General features: G+C 44.6%; 1 protein-coding gene across 2 annotated transcripts in view; it reads left to right on the top strand.

Moving 5' to 3' along the window:
- The window catches only part of LOC119953191 (phospholipid-transporting ATPase IC-like), a 139781-nt gene extending 127391 nt beyond the window's left edge, over positions 1-12390 (top strand). For both annotated transcript variants that reach the window (XM_038777182.1, XM_038777181.1), the window contains 4 exons: positions 1164-1409; positions 2637-2775; positions 4855-4985; positions 11057-12390. In XM_038777182.1, coding sequence (XP_038633110.1) covers positions 1164-1409; positions 2637-2775; positions 4855-4985; positions 11057-11296 — 756 coding nt within the window. In that variant the 3' untranslated portion in view covers positions 11297-12390. The remainder of the gene's footprint in view (positions 1-1163; positions 1410-2636; positions 2776-4854; positions 4986-11056) is intronic.
- Positions 12391-22532: the final 10142 nt, after the last annotated feature.

The following is a 22532-nucleotide window of genomic DNA, read 5'->3' as shown; positions in this document are numbered from 1 at the left end:
GAGCAAGCAGGCTCTTCATTCTAGGGGGTGGGGTTGTGAATGAAGTTTGGGGAGAAGAGGGGAGGGGCAGGTGCCTGATGGAGTCGGGTATGTTGCCCCCGGAAATAATTTGGAGGCAGACAGCGAGGCTGCTGGTTACCGAGGCATGCTGGTTAAAAGGCCCATCGACATTCTCGGGGATTTTTTCCCAGTTGTTTTTATTTGCTGTTAGACCCTCCAGCTCCCATCCCCTCAAACCCCCACTCACTCCTTAGGCCTCATCAGACAGAAACAAATCGAGCGGTGGGGGGGGGGTCTGTTTGGCCAGCTGTAGTTTGTAAGTGTCCGTAAGGCCGGCTGCACATGATCAGGGTGCCATCTTTAAAGGGGGCCCCGATCAGCACTGAGGTTAAACTCCCCCTATATCATTCCCAATGTACAAGTATCGCGGGCTTTCCTCCCCCCCCCCTTTCTCCAACCAGCCACCGTGGCAATATCGCGGGGGCACGGTAGGGATGGGCGATAAATGCTGGCCTAACCAGGGATGCCCACATCCCGTAAAATGGATGAAAATGTTACAGTTCCCCCTTGCCCCCTTCACTGCCAGGTACCCTGCCCCCCCTTCACTGTCAAGTCTCCCGCCCTCACTGCCAGGCCCCTGTGCCAGAGAGCAGTGCCAGAGAACTGCCGGCGGTATGTCCCTCTTCCCCCAGGAGCTATACTTACCTTGCCACCCGTGGTGGGATCCCTGCCACTGTTTCCCATCATTAGAAAGCTGTTGTGAGCCTTGCCAACGTGACACAACATTGGCGAGGTTTCAATATTCCGCAAAGGGTTGGGGGGGGGGGGGGGGGGGGGTGCGGTTCATGTGGAGGGGAAGCCCATTAATAATAAAAATTTGTTAAAGTGTATTTAAATTTGGGAACCTCATTATGTCACCGGCGTGGGACAGGGAAACTTGAGAAACAGGATCGCGCCAGTGAGAATCTCGTTTCCTGACCCTTGTGGGATATTGCACCATTTCGCCGTTTCCACTCATGCTGAACACGGGCGCAAGATCACCCCTTTGGTAACTCCAGATAACTCAGAAATATTGCTACTTTTTCGAATATTGAGGATTCAACCAAGCTTTGTGCTATTACACTCAGTGTTTCTAACTGTGTTTGTATTTTTTGGAATTACAGGATGTTGGTGATAATCTGAGCATCAAGCACACAAAACTCTACAAAATTGGACAGCGGAATGAATTATTCAATTACAGGATCTTCTTAATGATCCTATTCCATGGTCTCCTAAGTTCATTAGTTTTATTTTTTATACCATATGGAGCATTCTTGGAGATTGCGGGAAAAGATGGCGCAGCGGTCTCAGATTACCAGTCCCTGTCAACGACCATTGGCACCGCTGTGGTGCTGTCTGTTAATGCGGAGGTAGGTCCGCAATTATATCTTTGGCCATCACACTGTGTAGTGAAACTGTTAATGACCGTCAGAACTAAGAATCCAATTAACAAATATAAAAACCTGTGAATCTCCAGCTAGCTGATGGAGTGGCTTGTTTCAGCCAGTGGTTACCAAACATGGGATAATCTACCTCTTGGGGTGGAAAAATAATGTGGAAGTGCTTAGTGAGCAGGGCTGACCTTACGTGTGGGCCACATGAACAACTGGTTAAAGGTCCACTTGGAATGAATGACAAATGTTCATGGAGTCTGCAGTCTCCTACATTGGTGTACTTTCAGTCAAGGAGATGCACATTGCCATTAAACTATTCCCAGCGCATCCTTTAGTAGGTCTACCAGTGCTCTGTAAAGGCCATTGCTTTTGCCGACTGAGTAAATCAAACTTTCTTTGAAATTATGTAGGATTTCTACATGTGTTGGAGACCACGGGCGGAATTCTCCGGTCTGTCAGCCCCGTGTTTCTCGGCCGCGTGCCGTTCCCGCTGGTTGTCAATAAGATTTCCCATTGTAACCACCCCACTCCGTCCGAAATCCCGCTGGCGGAGGTGTGCTGCCGGTGGGAAAATTGAATCGTAACAACCGGAGAATTCCGGCCCACATTATGCAATTCCGGCCTGAAAAACAATAAATGTTGGCTTTTATATCGAATGAGTTACGAGTATCATTGTCAAACATCACACCAAGGATAGGCAGCAACTACAGTAAGAAGCAGGCATACCCATTTGATTGATATTTCTAAGTAAATACCTGTTTTCTGAAAAGCTATTTGGAATTTTTTATACATGTCTATGTAAGTATTACATGGTGTTCCATAATTTAGGTGGGGGTCTGTGATTATTAATCCCTTTGCCAAGGTGTCCTTCAACCAAAAATGTTTCAGAATTACTGGTTCAAGCAGTGGATGTGACTATATTTAAGAATGGTCATCAAACATTTCTGCCTAGTTCCAACTCTGGGGGTTCTGAGTGCACCCTGGAGGTAAAGGACATCTCTGGGAGCCAACTGCTGTCCCATTGTTTGAATTTCGGTGCCACATCATGCTGTAGTACATCGAGAGTGTAGTATTTTGTCGGAGGTTTAATTTGCCTAAACGAAAGTACTTTGATGTGCAAATGGGGCAGGTCTTGCGTCCTTATTCATTAAATGTTTTCATCTGTCTGGAAGGATTGAAGGAAATAACTTATTCTCTGAACAGGTTATGTTGGAGATTTCATACTGGACAGTCCCCAGTACTTTGTCCATCATCATCAGTCTTGGACTCTACTTTTGCATCACTTTTCTAACCCAAAGTAGTTTCTTGTCTCAACTGAAACCAGACATGTTCCAATTCCAAGGTAAGAAAGCAATTTATCTGTTATGATACGTACACTTAACAGAGTGCAAGTGAATTATTTTCACTGTTTGGTCAATACCAATTTGTAACTGAATTTAAGATGAGCAGGTATAATACAAATTTGTACCTTTCTTGCAAGTTCTTCATCACACTCTTTGATTACTTTCTGAGCTGTGAGAACTTTTCTAGTCTGGGACTCGAACCCGAAGGAAACTACACGGAGATTTCGGATCTAAGCCCCAATGGCAACCTGCATCTTTCTTAAAACGTTTATCTTCCAAAGTATTTTAGTAAACCTCATTTTCAGTCTGTAGCAAAACATTTTAAAAAGTGAAGAAGGTGACACTCATCTTCCTGACTTTTAAATCTACATTTAATCAAATGCTGTATGCTCTTATAATTGGAAAGATGGGCTCAGCTGAACCTCACAGTGTGAAGCAGTTGAACCAAGATTCTTTAGCTGACGGAGGGTGGGATTTTCTGACCTCCTACAGCCTGTTTCATGGCGACGTAGACAGCTTGCCATTGGCCCCTGACAGGATCCTCCAGTCCCGCTGATCTCTACGGCATTTTGTCCGCCACGGGCATTCAACCTCGGTGGGACCGGAAGATCCTGTCAGTAGAAAGGGCTGGAAAATCCTACCCCTATTCTTTTCAGTAGGATAATCCAAAAGAAGATTTTCTCTCCATGTTTCAGTGAATAAACTGGGCTGTCTGAAATAGTGAAACTTCCAGGTTTGACTCCTAGCCAATACTCAATGAGTTGATTTCAGCTGGTTAGCATAAACATGTATCTGTTCCCCTGGGCGGGACTTTCAGTTACGCGTGGGGGGCCAGGCACAGGGTGCAGGCGCACTTTGTAAATTGCACTCCCAGATGGATTGTCAGTCTTCCGATGCCTCTGGAATGCACAGTTATTTTCAAAGCGTGGCCAGGAGCTGGTGAGAGCCAGTAACCCATTTGTCTCCAATTAATTGCCTGCTAAACTTCTACAAGCATTTGGTAATGAGCTGGGCATGGCCACAAGGCAATTTTCCAATGACAGATAGCGATCAGTCCGGTACACGTTAGTGTACAGCCTCTGGGAGCAATGCTTGGAATGAGGTTTCTGTCACAAATTGTTGGGAGAAAGGGGTCATTCGTAGAGTGCGGGTCTAGTCCTTTTCATTGATCCTTTGGCCAATTGTCTACACCCCAGGCTGCTGACTCTCTGATCTCCTGCCTGCTCTATTCTGTAAGCCCAGTAGTACCTACCATCTGCTTTGGATCACTGCACTCTAGAGTCAGTTCCTGGCTCCTGGCCTAGTGCCACTAATTGGGTACCGAGCTCACCTCTGGCACAATTTTAAAATTATGCTGTGCAGATGTGGCGTGGTGTCGGGTCCCAGAAATAAAAATTGAGAATCAAGCCATGCATGTGTGCACGTCTGTGTCCGTTACATGGTCTCACCCCTATTTCATTCTGTTGGGAATATGACCATTGAGTGTATATTGAGATATCAAGTATTCCATGAGCATAATGTATCCAATTATGGGGAAGTTTTGGAGAGTTAGATTTGGACACAGGGGTTGAATAAATATGTGGGAGAGAAAATCAGGAAGTCTTTAACACAGGTGATGGAAAATCCCGGATATAATCAGTTGATTATTGAAAGGAGCAAGATTGATGGGCTCAATGGTCCACCGTGTTCCTTAACTTTCCCAGTGAATAAATTAACATTAAATGAGTACAACAGCATTAACATCGTCTTTAAAAGTTCCAACCAGACTTCCGGTGGCGACATGTAGAGGAGAAGTCATACACAAGGTGGCTCCTGCCAGAGAACTTTATTTAAGCCCTTTTTGCCTGATTTTTGGAGGACGTTTTGGCTCAAGTTGGTTTTTATTATGGGTTAAGTGTCCCGCATCAAGGAGATGCCCAGTAGATAGGAGTAGATCATTGCCAGAAAAAGAAATAGCGTTGAATTTGGGAGCCTTGAAAGTTTTGTCTAGAAAGAAAATGGTGGAGGCTCATACCTGCCCCAATAATGATTAGAGTCAGAATTTTGGGTGTTCCATGTTTTTGCCTTTTATTTTACAGGAGCAGCATTAAACATATTTAGACAGCCTTATGTCTGGCTCACCATTCTACTGACTGTCGCGGTGAATTTTATCCCTTCCATTACGATTCGATTAATTTGGGGAGTCTTCAGCTCCAAAGGTGTCGGAAGAGTAAGTACAGCTGCTTTGAAGTTGTTTGTTTTCATTCAGTGTGTCCGGTATTTGTTTAAAATAAGTGACAGTGATGCTTCATTTAAATGCCGTCAAATATTTTCATCTTATGAATGTGGATATGCGAAGCTCATTCCGACTATTTTCACCACAGCCTTGGCTAAAATATTTGGTTGGGGACATCAATTGAAGGTAACCTTCTCCGAAGAGAAAGTACGGCACATGATGTTGTGCCGACCATTTATCCTAATCTAAGATCAACCTAACCTACACCCCTTCAATTTACTGCTGTCCATGTGCCTGTCCAAGAGTCGCTTAAATGTCCCTAGTGACTCTGACTCCACCACCTCCACTGGCAGTGCTTTCCATGCACCCACCACTCTCTGTGTAAAGAACCTACGTCTGACATCCCCCCAATATCTTCCTCCAATCACCTTAAAATGATGTCCCCTTGTGACAGCCATTTCTGCCCTGGGGAAAGGTCGCTGGCTATCCACTCTATCCATGCCTCTCATCACCTTATACACCTCTATCAAATTACCTCTCTTCCTTCTTCGCTCCAGTGAGAAAAGCCTTTTCTTCATAAGACATGCCCTCCAGTCCAGGCAGCATCTTCGTAAATCTCCTCTGCACCCTCTCCAAAGCATCCACATCCTTCCTATAATGAGGTGACCAGAACAGGACACAATATTGCAAGTGTGATCTAACCAGGGTTTTATCAAGCTGCAGCAAAACTTTGCGGCTCTTAAACTCAATCCCTCTGTTAATGAAAGCTAACACACCATACGCCTTCTTAACAACCCAATCAACCTGGGTGGCGACTTTGAGGGATCTATGTACATGGACCCCAAGATCCCTCTGTTCCTCCACACTTCCAAGAATCCTGCCTTTAACCCTGTATTCAGCATTCAGATTCTACCTTCCAAAATGATCACTTCACATTTATCTAGGTTGAACTCCATCTCCACTTCTCAGCCTAGCTCTACGTCCTGTCAATGTCCTGTTGTAACCTGCAACAGCCCTCGACACTATCCACAAGTCCACCAACCTTTGTGTCATTGGGAAACTTACTAACCCACCCTGCCACTTCCTCATCCAAGTCATTTATAAAAACCACAAAGAGCAGAGGTCCCAGAACAGATCCCTGCGGGACACCACTGGTCACCGACCTCTAGGTAGAATACTTTCCATCCACTACCACTCGCTGTCTTCTTTCGGCCAGCCAATTCTGTATCTAAACAGCCAAATTTCCCTGTATCCCACGCTCCCTAACTTTCTGAATGAGCCTACCATGGGGAACGTACCAAATGCCTTACTGAAATCCATATACACCATATCCACTGCCCAACCTTCATCAATGTGTCTTGACAGATCCTCAAAGAATTCAGTGAGGCTTGTGAGGCATGACCTGCCCCACACAAAGCCATGCTGACTATCTTTTTTTAAAAATATATTTTTATTCTCCTTTTTCACAATTTTTCTCCCGAATTTACACCCCCCAACAACAAACAATAATCGACAACAAATATATCAAACCCCATAACAATAACAACGATCCCATCCTCTCACCAACCCCCAAACATCAGCCCGCATGTTAACATAAACAAATAACAAAAAAGGAATCAGGGATTACCCACAGCCATCTTTAACATGCATAGCCCCCCCCCCCCCCCCCACCCATCCCCCATCAACTAATGTTCGATGTTATCCAGTTCTTGAAAGTGCATAATAAATAGTGCCCATGACTTATAGAACCCCTTCGAGCTTCCCCTCAGTTCCAACTTAACCTTCTCAAGGGTCAAGTATTCCAACAGGTCCCCCCGCCACGCCAGGGCACAGGGTGGAGAGGCCGCTCTCCACCCCAGCAGGATCCGCCTTCGGGCGATCAACGAGGCGAAGGCTATGATATCTGCCTCCGCACCCGTTTCCAACCCTGGCTGGTCCGACACCCCGAATATGGCCTCCCGGGGACCCGGGTCTAGTTTCCATGCTGACTATCTTTAATCAAACTATATTTTTCTAAATAATCATAAATCCTATCTCAGAGAATCCTTTCCAGTACTTTGCTCACCACAGAAGTAAGACTGACTGGTCTGTAATTCCCAGGGATTTCCCTATTCCCTTTCATGAACAGGGGAACAACATTCGCCTCCCTCCAATCATCCGGTACTACTGTTTAGTTGTGTTCAGTTTTGGTCTCCTTACCTGAGAAAGGACGTACTGGCGCTGGAGGGTGTGCAGAGGATATTTACTAGGTTAATCCCAGAGCTGAAGGGGTTGGATTACGAAGAGAGGTTGAGTAGACTGGGACTGTACTCGTTGGAATTTAGAAGGATGAAATGAAATGAAATGAAAATCGCTTATTGTCACGAGTAGGCTTCAATGAAGTTACTGTGAAAAGCCCCTAGTCGCCACATTCCGGCGCCTGTCCGGGGAGGCTGGTACGGGAATCGAACCGTGCTGCTGGCCTGCTTGGTCTGCTTTAAAAGCCAATGATTTAGCCCAGTGAGCTAATGCAGGGGATCTGATAGAAACGCATAAAATTATGAAGGGAATAGATAGGATAGATGAGGGCAGGTTGTTTCCACTGGCGGGTGAAAACAGAACTAGGGGGCATGGCCTCAAAATAACTTCATTTGAAGCCTACTTGTGACAATAAGTGATTTTCATTCATTCATTTTCAATAAGGGGATGTCGATTTAGGACTGAGTTTAGGAGGAACTTCTTCACCCAAAGAGTTGTGAATATACGGAATTCCTTGCCCAGTGAAGCAGTTGAGGCTCCTTCATTAAATGTTTTTAAGATAAAGGTAGATAGTTTTTTGAAGAATAAAGGGATTAAGGTTTATGGTGTTCGGGCCGGAAAGTGGAGCTGAGTCCAAAAAAGATCCGCTATGATCTCATTGAATGGCGGAGCAGGCTCGAGGGGCCAGATGGCCTACTCCTGCTCCTAGTTCTTATGTACTCCAGTGGAGAGTGAGGACGCAAAGATCATCGCCAACAGCGCAGCAATCTCCTCCCTCATTTCACGTAGTAACTCTGTGTATATCTCGTCTGGCCCAGATGACTTATCTATCCTGATGCTTTTCAAAATTTCCAGCACATCCTCCTTCATAATATAAACCTATTCAAGCCTATTAACCTGGTTGATGCTGTTCTCACAACAACAAGGTCCCTCTCTCCAGTGAATACTGAAGCAAAATATTCATTCAGGGCCTCCTCCACCTCCTCGGACTCTAGGCACAAGTTCCCTGCACTATCCCTGATCGTCCCTAATCTCACTCTGATCATCCTCCTATTTCTCACATAAATGTAGAACGCCTTGGGGTTTGGGGATGGTGGGGAATAATGGGCACGATGGGAGAGGTGGAGGAAAGGGTCAGAGGCCTCAGAGGGTGAGGGCTGGGGCCTGGTTTTGGAGAGTGGGTGGTAGTGAGAATTGGGGCTAGGTTGGGGGCATAAAGATTGGGGCTTGGTGATGCAGTGGGTAGAGTTAGTTGGAGGCCTTGGGGGATGGTTGTTGAATGGTGGCATTGGGAGGGGGGGGGGGGGTGGAGAGCTGCTCAAGTGCAGTGTCTCCTCAGGCAGGTGCCTGAATACAAAGGATAAGTGGGAAAGTACTTGCCTCCTCAATCAGTAAGTCCAGTTTCCCATGGCAACAGTAAATGGTCAAATGCTGCTTTAAAACGAGGCTCACTCTCAATTACAATAAATGCCCATGTACTAACTTTAGCTTATACCCTCTTGTACTGGACTCCCCTGAGGAGATCTTGTGGAACAGTGGGTAACATCTCTGCCTGTGAGCCAGAAGCTCCAGGCTCCACTCCCACCCAGGACTTGATGGCCAAGGAACATTCATAACTTGGCCAAAAGATTGAATAGTGACCTACAAATTCCTTCCAGCACACCAGTGCAGCTGGTAAGACCAAGACTCCTGGTCAGCCATGCTTGATGCTGGCGCCCCATAAGCTTTAAACCCCTGGCGACAGACCTGCAACCTGTTCCAGCAAAATAAACCGTGTTATGGGAACAGATCAAAGACCGCCTTGTGTACCACTGCTGGATTCCCACACCAAAGCAAATAAATGGGGCTGGATTCTCCGGTTGCTGACGCCAAAATTATGTTCAGCAACCGGCCGGAGAACCACGTTTCCGACAGAATCGGGGGCGGCGCTGCTTTCGTGATGCTCTTTCCCTTCCAAAGTGGCACCACGTATTGACGGCCTCAGGACGTTGCCTGAGGCCCGTCCTTCGATGCTCCCCCCACAGTCAGAGGAGGGCCGATCTGCGGACAGGGGGGGACATTATTCGGGGCTGGGGGCACTGTGGGGGGGGTGGGGGGGGGGGGGAGTGGTCCGGGGTGCGCGAGCCGGCAGTAGGGGAAGGACTGTTTTGCGGGTCGGGTCTGTGAGCGGCCTCCGTCATGACGCGCGCTGCAGGCCGCCATGATGAAACATGGCGCGGCCACGGACCCGGCAAATCTCCGCCTATTGGCAGCTAGAGCCGGGTGCTCCACGTTGCCGTCCTGCTAACCCCCAGCAAAAGGGGAAAAAGGTGGCCGCTTTGCGCCAGTTTTCTTTCCACGCCAGCATCCAACCCATGATTTTTAAATCATTTTAAATACCTCAATTTTTTCACCACTCCTTAACTCAAAGAAATATAAAACCAAATGTATTCAAACTGTCCTCATAGTTTAGCACAATTTCACAGCGAGTGGTTCGTATCTGGATTGCAATGCCTGGACGTGTGGTGGAGGCAGGTTCAATCGAGGCATTCAGGAGGCGTAAGATGATTATTTGAACGGGGACAATGTGCAGGAGTACGGAGAAAAGCCAGGGGAATGGCAGTAAGCCATCGTTTGGGGAGCTGGTGCAGAAACAATGGGCTAAATGGCCTCCTCCTGCACCGTAACAATCTGTGACACTGATCAGAACACCTTTGAAAGGGGATTTGTGTGCATCGTGGCTTCAGGGATTCTTTAGTTACCTCTGAAACGGAATCCATTAGAATAAAAATGAATACAACGTGCAAACATTGCTGTGTGCTCTATTTAACAAAAAAGCTTTGCATTGTTTTCAGAAAGATTCCCTGGACTGCAATCTTGCTGTTGTATGGTGACTTCACTGTGAGGTTTACCAATAAAAGGCAATCCAAGGTGGAATGGCAACAAGCCTTGTGATCTAATCATTAAGTTAGTAGACAAAGGTCACAGCTTGACCTTACAGACGAGAAATGCAAGGAAGAAGATTCCATGTAGCCTGTGCTTGGCTGGTAATTTGGCAGAGCAATTCGGCAGGTTTGGCAACAGGTCAATAAGAACTAATTACTATGAGAATGTACATCCAGGTTGGCCACATTTACTGCCAAATACTTAACCCTCAGCAGGGATTAACCTTTCCTAGAGCAACAAAACACTTAGCACCTATTAAATTCCAGTAATGTAACATATATAACACTGCTAGACAGCCACATGTAAGGTACAGACCAACCTATTTTTCACTAGAAGAGCACTGTCTAATAGGAATGACTAAATAACCACGTGTCTTGCCATGCTGACAAGAATTAAGCTGCATGCACTTATACGCACTGTAGTCAGGTGCCGAGCAACAGCGTACCAGTCCGCCAGCCATTTGGAGAGCTGGAAGTAATACACTCGAGGAAGCTCCTGAAACAGAAGGTACAATATTGATTTTCCACATCTCCAGACCAAGGCAGGCCAGCAGCACGGTTCAATTCCCGTACCAGCCTCCCCGAACAGGCGCCGGAATGTGGCGACTAGGGGCTTTTCACAGTAACTTAATTTGAAGCCTACTTGTGACAATAAGCAATTTTCATTTCATGTTAGTCCTCCTGGGGTGAAGTTGAAAATTGCCCCTTGTGTCTTAAAGACATTTTCCACAACCCTGCAAAGGATGCCAATACTTCCCAGAGGATTCTGTCCGTAGGTCAGCTATGGTGGTGGCTAAGAGACAGCCTTTACTAAGTTAAGGTTTACGCAGTGTGCACGAAATGGATACGTGAGATGGAATGCAAATTATTTCACTAAGTGCCGGCCTATTTGATTATTTCCAGGCAACCTACGAAGATCTAAACAAAGGTCAGCAAATTTCAAGCAACAAGGTCAATCATTTCAACAGGGATTCCTCACATCGCCGCTCGGCCTACGCCTTTTCACAGGACAAAGGCTACGCTGACCTCATTACCTCAGGTGCAAGCATCCGAAAGAAAAGGCCAGCCTCAGGAGCAAACACAAACAGCAATGCTCAACGTGTGTCCGAAGGGGAAAAGGATGTGCTTCAGGAAACACTCTGAAGTAATCGAACACTTTGTTGAATATACTTACTGAGATGCTGGAAGTGTCCTGGTATTATGTGGACCAGTCTCGTAAATATCCAAGATACATGAAAGACACTGACTGAACTGAATACTGTGCTAGGCGCACATGAAGAGTTAGTTTTGTCCCTGCAACTTGAACGAATAGAGTGCCTTTCCTCCTGATTCGATAGGACCTGTGCATAATACTTTCTTTTATTTCAATCTGTAGATTAAGAGATTTTTTTTGCACCATTCTTTTTTTTCCCCGTTTGTTCTGTGGTGCAATTAAGGGATCCGTGATTGGATTTCGTGGTTCCTGAAAGCCATAGCCCATTCAAGTTTTCACACTTGAGAGAGATGAACATCATCGTTCACTCTTGTACCAGCAATCATTACACATATCCGCCCACTCTTTTTAAATTCTTGAGGTTGAGTACATGACCCAAGGTAAACCATGAGCGATTAAGAGGGCAATTTTAACTTAACCCGCCGGGAAGGAAAGCGACCGGTTCGGGTGGAGTTTAACCCAACCTAATATTGCACTTCACCAATTTTGATAGGAATAAAATTGAGTGAGCGTAAAACTACATTGAACTTGATCGGCACTAGTTTCATGAAGGGCGGGTGAGGTTAAAAGTGGTCGCTAAATTCTGAACCTTCATTGAGGATTATCCTTTGTTACAGTATCGAAACACATCACCTATTAAATTCCAGTAATATAAAATACATAACACTGCTAGTCAGCCGCGTGAAAGTGCAGACCTATTGTCCAGCAGAACTCACTGACTAACCACAGGTTATGCCATGGTAGCAACAATTAATCAAATGCACTGATAAGCTTGTTACATTCAACGCAGGTACTTCACATCTTTATTTATTCAACAAACAATTAATCGCATTCAGAGTGGGATTCTGCAGTCTTTCTCTTACACCAATGTTTGGAACTCTGACACAAGTTAACCAGACCCAGTAGGGCAGCACGGTAGCATTGTGGATAGCACAATGGCTTAACAGCTCCAGGGTCCCAGGTTCGATTCCGGCTTGGGTCACTGTCTGTGCGGAGTCTGCACATCCTCCCCGTGTGTGCGTGGGTTTCCTCTGGGTGCTCCGGTTTCCTCCCACAGTCCAAAGGTGTGCAAGTTAGGTGGATTGGACATGAAATATTGCCCTTAGTGTCCAAAATTGCCCTTAGTGTTGGGTGGGGTTACTGGGTTATGGGGATAGGGTGGAGGTGTTAACCTTGGGTAGGGTGCTCTTTCCAGGAGCCGGTGTAGACTCGATGGGCCGAATGGCCTCCTTCTGCACTGTAAATTCTATGATCTAGACCTGTCACATCTTAGCACAGCTTTTGTCTGACCACTGATAATGGCACTTGGATTTCATCAGCGAGGTTGCTGGAAATGTCGACTCTCTCAACGAGAGATATGCCCCTGCACTCCATCCAGAGTGCGATTGGATACTGCTTGCCCTTTCCCAGCGTATGCCCACTAAAGAGGTCTTGCTTTTCTCATTGGTTGAGCTGATGACAATATCAACTCCCCTCTCCGTTTGATGTTTCTGCTGTTTCCATGGCGCTACAGTTCAGCAATTTCAGTCCATTTTAGCAGGTGACTAATAATCAGTAACCAAGGGCACTGTAAGAAGTCTCAAAACTGCAGGTTAAAAGTCCAACAGGTTTATTTGAAATCACAAGCTTTTGGAGCGCTCCTCTTTCATCGGGTGAAGTGGAGGCAGGTTCACAATCACAGCATATAAAGGAGAGATGCAATTGCAAGGTAATTAAAGATTGGATTGTGAAGAATGGTTGGAATGTGAGTATTTACAGGCCAACAAGTCTTTAGAGGAACAAATCGTGTTAATGGAGTGAGTGATAATCACAGATAATCGAGGTGTGAATTGTCTTAAGCCAGGACATTTAGTAGGATTCTGCAAACCTGGGTAGGGCTTGAGACAATTCACATTGTCCTGGCTTATGATTTCAAATAAACCTGTTGGAATTCAACCTGGTGTGAGACTTCTTACTGTGTCCACCCCAGGCCAGCGCCGGCATCTCCACATTGTAGTAACCAAGGGAGTAAAGCATGCACTTCAATCAATAGTCACTCGCACATTGTGCTTTTCATAGCTTTTTACCTCCAAGCACATAACAGTGTTTAAGTACACATGCATATGAATATTGGGATCAGATGGTTAATGGTTGTGTTGATTACTAACTTTTTATTTGTTAATTAAAAATTCTCTGAGCCCTATCTACCTCCCCAATTCGCCACACACGGCTAGTGGCAAATGTATTGGACAGCACTTCACTTAAACACTAAATATTGAATACAACGCCTATACTAACTGAACCATAAACATTGCTTTCCTGAGATACCATGGATCAGGCACTCAGTTCCCGCTATGTCTTGAGTAACATTGAATGTTAATGTGCATTAGATTGCCAGGAGTCAGAGATTCATACCCTCCTCATCTCTCTCTCATCATTTGATTGCTGATCATTTGTATTTTATTCAAATTGGCTCTTCCTTTGTCACCGTGGCATCGGAAAAAACATTAATGTTCAGCATTGATGTTTGCACATGCAGGCCCATCTTTGAGAACCCAAATAGGACCATTTACAGTCACTTTGAGACTCCAGTTCAATTCAGTGCTGTTAGTAACCAGCATTGTGGTTATTTTGCCAATTATCGTGTGGTTAAGATGTGTTTAAAGTTCCAAAAGGTAGCTTTGACTGAAGGAATCACTGATTAAATGATGAGTCCAAGATCTAGCATGTAGTCTCAGATGGTGAACACCCCTCGAACAATATATTTGGAAGCTCCAATAATGGATTCACTTGAATGTTAATTCCAAATCAACTTCTTCATTATTTTTGAACCCAAAGGTTAATAGAGGAAAAAAAAAGCAAGTTATTCTCTGGATAATTTTGTAATGTTCCCAGAGCTCCGTTATTCTGCAACTTGTAGGGGTCTCATGTGTTGCAAAGAACCTCCTGCATTTGCAGTCAGCCTTAATCAATGGTGCTACCTCTTAGGGACCAGTAAAGGAAAATTATCTCACTCTCCCATTTGAGCAGAGCAAATTCTGGAGCTAGGAAGGGACCCTCTTAATTATTTGACCAATTTAAACAACCCCTCCCCCCACATCTCAAATCCAATTCATTGCATGTTTTTCAGAATTTGCAAAACTTGTATCTGATTACACTTGGTACCTGTCTCTGTAATCAAATGAATTCTGATCTCTTCTCCCTTCCATTCCTTACATGCTCAGAGCTACTATACTGGCCTGCAAGATTAACAATGTGCAGATTGTAGTACGGACAGGAAGATGCTTTATTATTCACCTTGATGTGATGTACTACAATAAAGGATAATAATATGAACATTTCATATTATTTTGAAATAATGCCATTCAAACTCGTTACACAGAGGCTATATTTGCATATATCGTATTTTTGATATTTTTATATTCAATGTGTTTGAAATGAAGCATTCATGAAAAATGATTTTACAGTAAACATTCAACGAATAAATAGCCTTTTGCAAATGCTATCAAATCCTATCAGATGTAGATTGGAGATGTGTTTGAATGAAACATGTATTTTGTCTGTGGGTAGATTATTACTGACAAAACTGAGGAATATGCAACAGTTCAATGGGTGGAAAGTTTCAACTCTGCTGCTTTAATACAAACACAAAATGCAATTGGACCAAATTTCTCTGTGCTGTGTTTTATCAGGGGCAATAATATGTATGAGAATAGTGTCTATGCTAATTTTTATTCCCATTTCTACGTGTAAGGAAACAAAAGTCGAATTAGATATACTTTTTAAAGTTGCTAACTCCACTTGAGTACATAGTTCAATAAATGACTGAGATTATAAAACCATTTTCTGTTGCTGCCAACTAAATCCTTTTTTCTTTGAGGCGGGTTCTTTAGGATGTAAGTTCTTATGTTTGGACATCCCTAACATGGCATTTGTCCTCATGGACCATTGTGTAATATGGAACCTTGGATCACATGAATGATCCCATCAACTTGTTACTTTCTTAGTGTGCTGGTACTGACAGATCTCGAGATTCTGATTTACGATTTGTCTCTCCAATGAAGCATCAACACGTGATATAGCACTTTACAACCTCCAGGCCTGGGAAACTCAAACAAGGACCAGTCATCAAATAAAAAATACACAAATAGAACTTATTTGATTGGGCTTCGGGAACCACTTGGTGGCTGATGGATCTCAAATACAGCCTCAGGTTCAGAATAATCTTCTGCAATGTTTGAAGCTGGTGCTGCTTGTTATTTAACCGACCAGGGTATGTCACACTCGCCTGGATTGCACCATCCTCATACACCCACTGGAACTTGTCCGCAGTCACTTCATGATAACCATCCATCACAGAAGTACTTGCATTCATGCAGCTCATTGAAAGATCTCAGAGAGTTCCCCAGACTGCATTGTTTAAATGCAGCAAAGAATTAAACAGAGGAGGTTAAGCTGGGTCACAAGTTACTCTCAAATGACTGGTGAAGTTAATGGTGCCTGACTGTTATTCTTATGAAAATAGTACAGCCGGTATGGGGAAGATATGTGTTTAAATGTGGGTAGCACAGTGATACAGTGGTTAGCACTGCTGCCTCACAGCGCCAGAGACCTGGGTTCGATTCTGAGCTCAGGTGTTGACTGTGTGGAGGCTGCACGTTCTCCCCGTGCCAACGTGGGTTTCTTCCAGGTGCACCAATTTCTCCCACAGTCCAAAGATGTGCAGGTTAGGTGGATTGACCATGCTAAGTTGCCCCTTCGTGCCAAAAGGATAAGGGGTTACGGGAATAGAGCAGGGGAATGGGCCTAGATTGGGTGCTCTTTCAGAGGGTCGGTGCAGAGTCGATGGGTAGAATGGCCCACCTTCTGATTCTAAATCAGGAAATCTAAATGCTGTCTGATTTGTGAAGTCAGCATCTTGCTGTCTGCCTCAGTTCACATGCATTGAATGGTGTGACTTGCTACATTTGCAGAGACAGAAACAAAATCTATCACCATTTCAAGTCTTAAGTACCCTTTCAATAGCTGTTTAGGTTTTGAAATGTAATCTGTCCAATGTCACATCTGGCTTTCTGTAGTCAAGTGACAATGCCATGAAGCTGTCTTTCTGGAGGCAGACATCTTAAGGCAGTTCAAAAAAGACCTCTCACAGAGAAGACACTGAAGTAGCAATACAGTCTTTAAGCGTGGTTTCAGGTAATGGAGATAAAACAAATGTTGAACCCTGGAAATGTTGCAGAGAATACATAGCTCAGAAAGGCATACAGAAATCTTTCAATCAGCCATAAAATAGCGAAAAAGGACCAGGAAATTCAACCCATTGCAAATTCTGCAAAAATACAGGGTGTGTGAACATGGAAAATCTTGTAAACTTTCTAATCCCAGTTCCAGTAGAAATGAAAGGGGATATATGTCAGAATTAGCAATTTTTCCATTTGCAATGGGAAAATGACAAGCTAGCAACAGAGTTACATAATAAACCAGAACTAATGAGATTGCCACACTTTTAACACTGTTGGGGAGGGATTAACAAATGAACAAAGATAACAGATGGCAGCGATTTTGAAAGCCTTGGACGAATACTTTGAACTCTGAGTGAATGTTACATATGAACACTACGTATTCAACACTAGAGCTCAAGGAGAGACAGAAACCATAGATCAGTACATGACTGTAGCAGCATAGCTAAAAGATGACCTGATTGAAGGTAGATTAGTCTTATGTATGCAAAACCCCTCGGTGAGAGCAAGTTTATCAAAAGATGAGAAACTGGCACTAAAGAAAACCAAAGATGTGTGTCAAAATGTGGAAGTTGTGAAACATCAACTGGACCATATGTATGGCAGAGCAGGCCAGGCAATACAATATGCTGAAAGACAATCCAGGCCAAAATAGCAGAGCAACCGCACACAAAGGGCAGGATTCAAATACGGTGGAGGGCAGAATGCAAAGAAAAAAGATTTCCCAACATTGAGAAGTCAGTGTTATAGCTACAAAAAGCAGAATAATTTCACACACAACTGCTTGCCTAGAAAGAAGCAGAACCTGTACAGGTAGCCACTGGAGAGATGTCAGCAGAAGAGTCTGATGAAGAAATACACATGATACAATGGGTTAGTTCCATCAGGTCTACAGGCGATGAATGGTTTGCGACTGTTACAATGAAGGAGAGTATCAACTGAATAAGAAGTGTCAGAAAGGCACAGATACATTATGCAACACAGTGACCTTCACAGACTTGGGTGAAATGAACATGACGATCCTGAATGAAACACTCGAAAGTGAGATTGAGGCGATATGATGGCATGATACTCATATCGAGAGGATAAGTTAGTCTGAGAGCTGAATGCAATCAAACAATCATAGAATTTACAGTGCCGATGGAGGCTCTTCAGCCCTTCGGGTCTGCACCGGCCCTTGGAAAGAGCATCCCACTTAAGCCCACTCCTCCAACCATCCCCATAACCCAATAACCCCACTTAACCTTTTGGACACTATGGAGCAATTTATCATGGCCAATCCACCTAACCTGCACATCTTTGGACTGTGGGAGGAAAACAGAGCACCCGGAGGAAATCCACGCAGACACGGGGAGAATGTGCAGGACAAGAAGAAATATCTAAGTTCCAGATCATAAATAAGACACAAGAGCCACTCATCTCAGCTGAAGCAAGTCTAAAGCTTGGGCTGGTAACCCTAACAGTGCCAACAGAGAAAGGGCAGCAAAAAAGACCCAGCGAAAAGGAAGCAATATTCAGGTAAATGACAAAATGGTTATCAACCAGTTCAGCACAAGGAAATGTACAAGCCTCAGGTGAGTGAAGCAGTTTTACAAGAAGATGTTCACGGTAGAGTTGAACTGGGAGATTTGAAGCGCAAGATTTGAGCTGAGTGTATACTTTTGAACATGCACAATAAACCAAAGTCTTCAGTGAATCGAGCAGTATGACATCTGAACCAACAAATGTCAGAGAACACATAAAGCTGCCAGGAGGAAATAAGAACCCTCAATTCCACAGTTGGCAAATCAAAGCAGGAGCTTAAAAAAAACTCAACCAGATATACAACCAGGCAAAATGGCAGACATAAAAGTCACACAAAGAAGTTGCAACCATGAAAGACTCCATAATGAGTGCAGAACTAGTAGCAATCCCAGAGGTCCATGTGGCCCCAACAACTACAGTGGAACAACAACAGCCACCAAGGCAACAAGGGCCATGGGAAAGGTACTCTCAACACATGACTATGAAGAGACCGGCACAATATTTGTGTGCACTTCCTGTGGCTGTGACTGACTAGTAAAACAAACAATTGTTAATGCATGAGAACAGTGAGTACCTTGGGTAACTCGCAGTCACACAGATCGTGCATACATAAGAACACAGCATAATAAGTTGGAGCAGGAGTAGGGTATCTGGCCCTTCGAGCCTGCTCTCCCATTCAGTGAGATCATGGTTGATCTTTTGTGGACTCAGCTCCATTTTCCTGCCTGAACACCATAACCCTTTACTCCTTTATTCTTCAAAAATCTATCTATCTTTACCTTGAAAACATTTAATGAAGGAACCTCAACTGCTTCACTGGGCAAGGAATTCCACAGATTCACAATCCTTTGGGCGAAGAAGTTTCTCCTAAAATCAGTCCTAAATCTACTTCCCCTTATTTTGAGGCTATGTTCCCTCGTTCTGCTTTCACCCACCAGTGGAAACAACCTCTCTACATCTATCCTATCCATTCCCTTCATAATTTTAGACGTTTTTATAAGATCTCTCCCCCCCCCAAACATCCTTCTAAATTCCAACAAGTACAGTCCCAGTTCTCTCAGCGTCTGCTCGTAATCCAACCTCCTCAACTCTGGGATTAACCTAGTTAATCTCCTCTGCACACCCTCCAGCACCAGTATGTCCTTTCTCAGGTAAGGAGACCAAAACTGAACACAATACTCCAGGTGTGGCCTCACTAACACCTTATACAGTTACAGAATAACCTCCCCAGTCTTAAACTCCATCCCTCTAGCAATGAAGGACAAAACTCCATTCACCTTCTTAATCACCTGCTGCACCTGTAAACCAGCTTTTTGCGACTCATGCACTAAGACACTCAGGTCCCTCTGCATAGCAGCATGTTTTAATAATTTATCATTTAAATAATAATCCCTTTTGCTGTTATTCCTACCAAAATGGATAACCTCACATTTGTCAACATTGTATTCCATCTGCCAGACCCTAGCCCATTCACTTAAACTATTCAAATCCCTCTGCAGACTTCCAGCATTCTCTGCACTTTTTGCTGTATCACTTATCTTAGTGTCATCTGGAAACTTGGACACATTGCACTTGGTCCCGAACTCCAAATCATCTATTTGTCTTCTGTTCACTATGAAAAGGAGGAGGTCTTTTGATCGATAGGCAAAGGGGAATGTTTGGTTTTGAAATGTAATCAGTCCGATGTCTCTTCTGGCTTTCCATAGTCGCGTGACTATGCCTGTGGCTGTCTCTCGGGAGGCAGGTATCTTTCATAGAATTTACAGTGCAGAAGGAGGCCATTCGGCCCATCAAGTCTGCACTGGCTCTTGGAAAGAGCACCCTACCCAAGGTCAACACCTCCACCCCATCCCCATAACCCAGCAACTCCACCCAACACTAAGGGCAATTTTGAACACTAAGGGCAATTTATCATGGCCAATCCACCTAACCTGCAAATCTTTTGGACTGTGGGAGGAAACCGGAGCACCCGGAGGAAACCCACGCACACACGGGGAGGATGTGCAGACTCCGCACAGACAGTGACCCAATCCAGAATCGGACCTGGGACCCTGGAGCTGTGAAGCGATTGTGCTATCCACAATGCTACCGTGCTGCCCCTTAAAGCAGTTCAATAAAGACCTCTCACTGAGAAAACACTGCCGTCTTTAAACATGAAACGATGGCATTGCATGCGCCTAACTGATATCATTCCATGAGCGGATGAGTTTCTCGCATTTGTTTCTCTTGCTGTTTCCGACTTAATTACGGAAGGTTTCTCTGCCACCAGGGGAATGATGTGCAACCTCTCCTGCGATCAAGTGGGGCTGACTGTCATGTTTGTGTGGCACTAACAATTGCACACAAAGATGAGAGATATGTACAATCGAGGCTTTATTGCTGTGTGATGCTATTCCTCCGGCTGCAACTGCAGAATAGGATCTCAGTGACTCACGTTCATATTTATACCCAAGCTCCCTGTGGGCGGAGCTAGCCGGCAGGGGCTTACTGGAGGAACCTGTATTACAGGTACAGCCATTGAATTTTTTTGCATGCCAATTTTCTGAAACTGTCAGCTGACAACTGCACAGTGACCGAAACAAAGGGCAGAATTTAATCCAGCGCATTGTAGTAACAAACTGTGGTGATAACCACTGTAGATATGCATACTTGCAGTAGGGGGATGTATGACCCATTCCCTCTTTTGTCTTTGAGTGGGCCAATCCTTTCTCTAGTTACCCTCTTGCTCCTTATATACGAATAAAAGGCTTTGGGATTTTCCTTAACCCTGTTAGCCAAAGATATTTCATGACCCCTTTTAGCCCTCTTTATTGCGTGTTTGAGATTTGTCCTACTTTCCCGATATTCCTCCAAAGCTTCATCAGTTTTGAGTCGCCTCGAACTTATGTATGCTTCCTTTTTCATTTTAGCTAGTCTCACAATTTCACCCGTCATCCATGGTTCCCTAATCTTGCCATTTCTATCCCTCATTTTCACAGGGACATGTCTGTCCTGCACTCTAATCAACCTTTCTTTAAAAGACTCCCATATTTCAAATGTGGATTTACCCTTAAACAGCTGCTCCCAATCCACATTCCCAAGCTCCTGCCGAATTTTGTTATACTCGGCCTTTCCCCAATTTAGCACTCTTCCTTTAGGACCACTCTCATCTTTGTCCATGAGTATTCTAAAACTTACGGAATTGTGATCGCTATTCCCAAAGTAATCACCGACCGAAACTTCAACCACCTGGCCGGGATCGTTCCCCAATACCAGGTCCAATATGGCCCCTTCCCGAGTTGGACTATTTACATACTGCTCTAAAAAACTCTCCTGGATGCTCCTTACAAACTCTGCTCCATTTACGCCTCCAACACTACACGAGTCCCATTCAATGTTGGGGAAGTTAAAATCTCCCATCACAACCACCCTATTGCTCCTACATTTTTCTATAATCTGTCTGCATATTTGTACCTCTACTTCACGCTCGCTTTTGGGAGGCCTGTAGTAAAGTCCCAACAATGTTACTGCACCCTTCCTATTTCTTAGCTCTACTCATATTGCCTCAGTGCTCGAAACCTCCATCGTGCCCTCCTTAATCACAGCTGCGATATCAACTCTGACTAGTAATGCAACTCCTCCACCCCTTCTACCTCCCTCTCTATCCCTCCTGAAGCATCCATACCTTGAGATATTCAGTTGCCAGTCCTGCCCTTCCCTCAACCAAGTCTCAGTAATAACAATATCATATTCCCAGGTACTAATCCAAGCCCTAAGTTCATCTACTGTACCTGCTCCACTTCTCGCATTAAAACAAATGCGCCTCAGACCACCTGTCCCTTTGCATTCATCCTCGTGTTCCTTTATCCTCCAGCTCTGCTCTCTGTCTCGCTCTTTATCGTCTTCCTTTATCCTTCCGAATCCACTCTCATTCTTACCCTTCCTCGTGCTCCTTTATTCTCCCAGCTCCGCTCTTAGTCTCGCTCTTTCTCACACCCTTTTTCTCCCCTGCTTTGCTCTCTAACCTTATTTTACTTTGTTTACCAAATTACTGCTATAACCCGCATGGGGTTGGAGGAATTAGTCTTCCTGTGAGCTTCATTGAGTACAGGATTCCTGCTGAGGGGCAGGGGATCCATGGACAGGGTAATAGACATTGATATAATGAGTCGGCCAGATTTGGAACCAACACCTCAGACCTGGCTGGCATCTGAAGAGTATTGTACACATTATTACTTTGCAGTAAAACTCGTTTCTCTTTATCCACTTTTCCTGTAATGTTGTTCCTGGATTGTTTTTTAAACTCAGCCCTCTGCCCAGTAGAGATGTCCCTCACAGGTCCGGCTGTCCCCACTCCCAGAAGGTGAGTGAAGGCCTCAAGCCTCGCTCTATATTTATCAGCTACCCCAGTAGAGGTGTCCCTTGCAAGGTCCTGCTGCCTCTG

Source organism: Scyliorhinus canicula, chromosome 18, assembly GCF_902713615.1.
Source record: "Scyliorhinus canicula chromosome 18, sScyCan1.1, whole genome shotgun sequence".
Lineage (NCBI taxonomy): Eukaryota > Metazoa > Chordata > Chondrichthyes > Carcharhiniformes > Scyliorhinidae > Scyliorhinus > Scyliorhinus canicula.
This window is presented reverse-complemented; position numbering and strand designations above follow the sequence as displayed.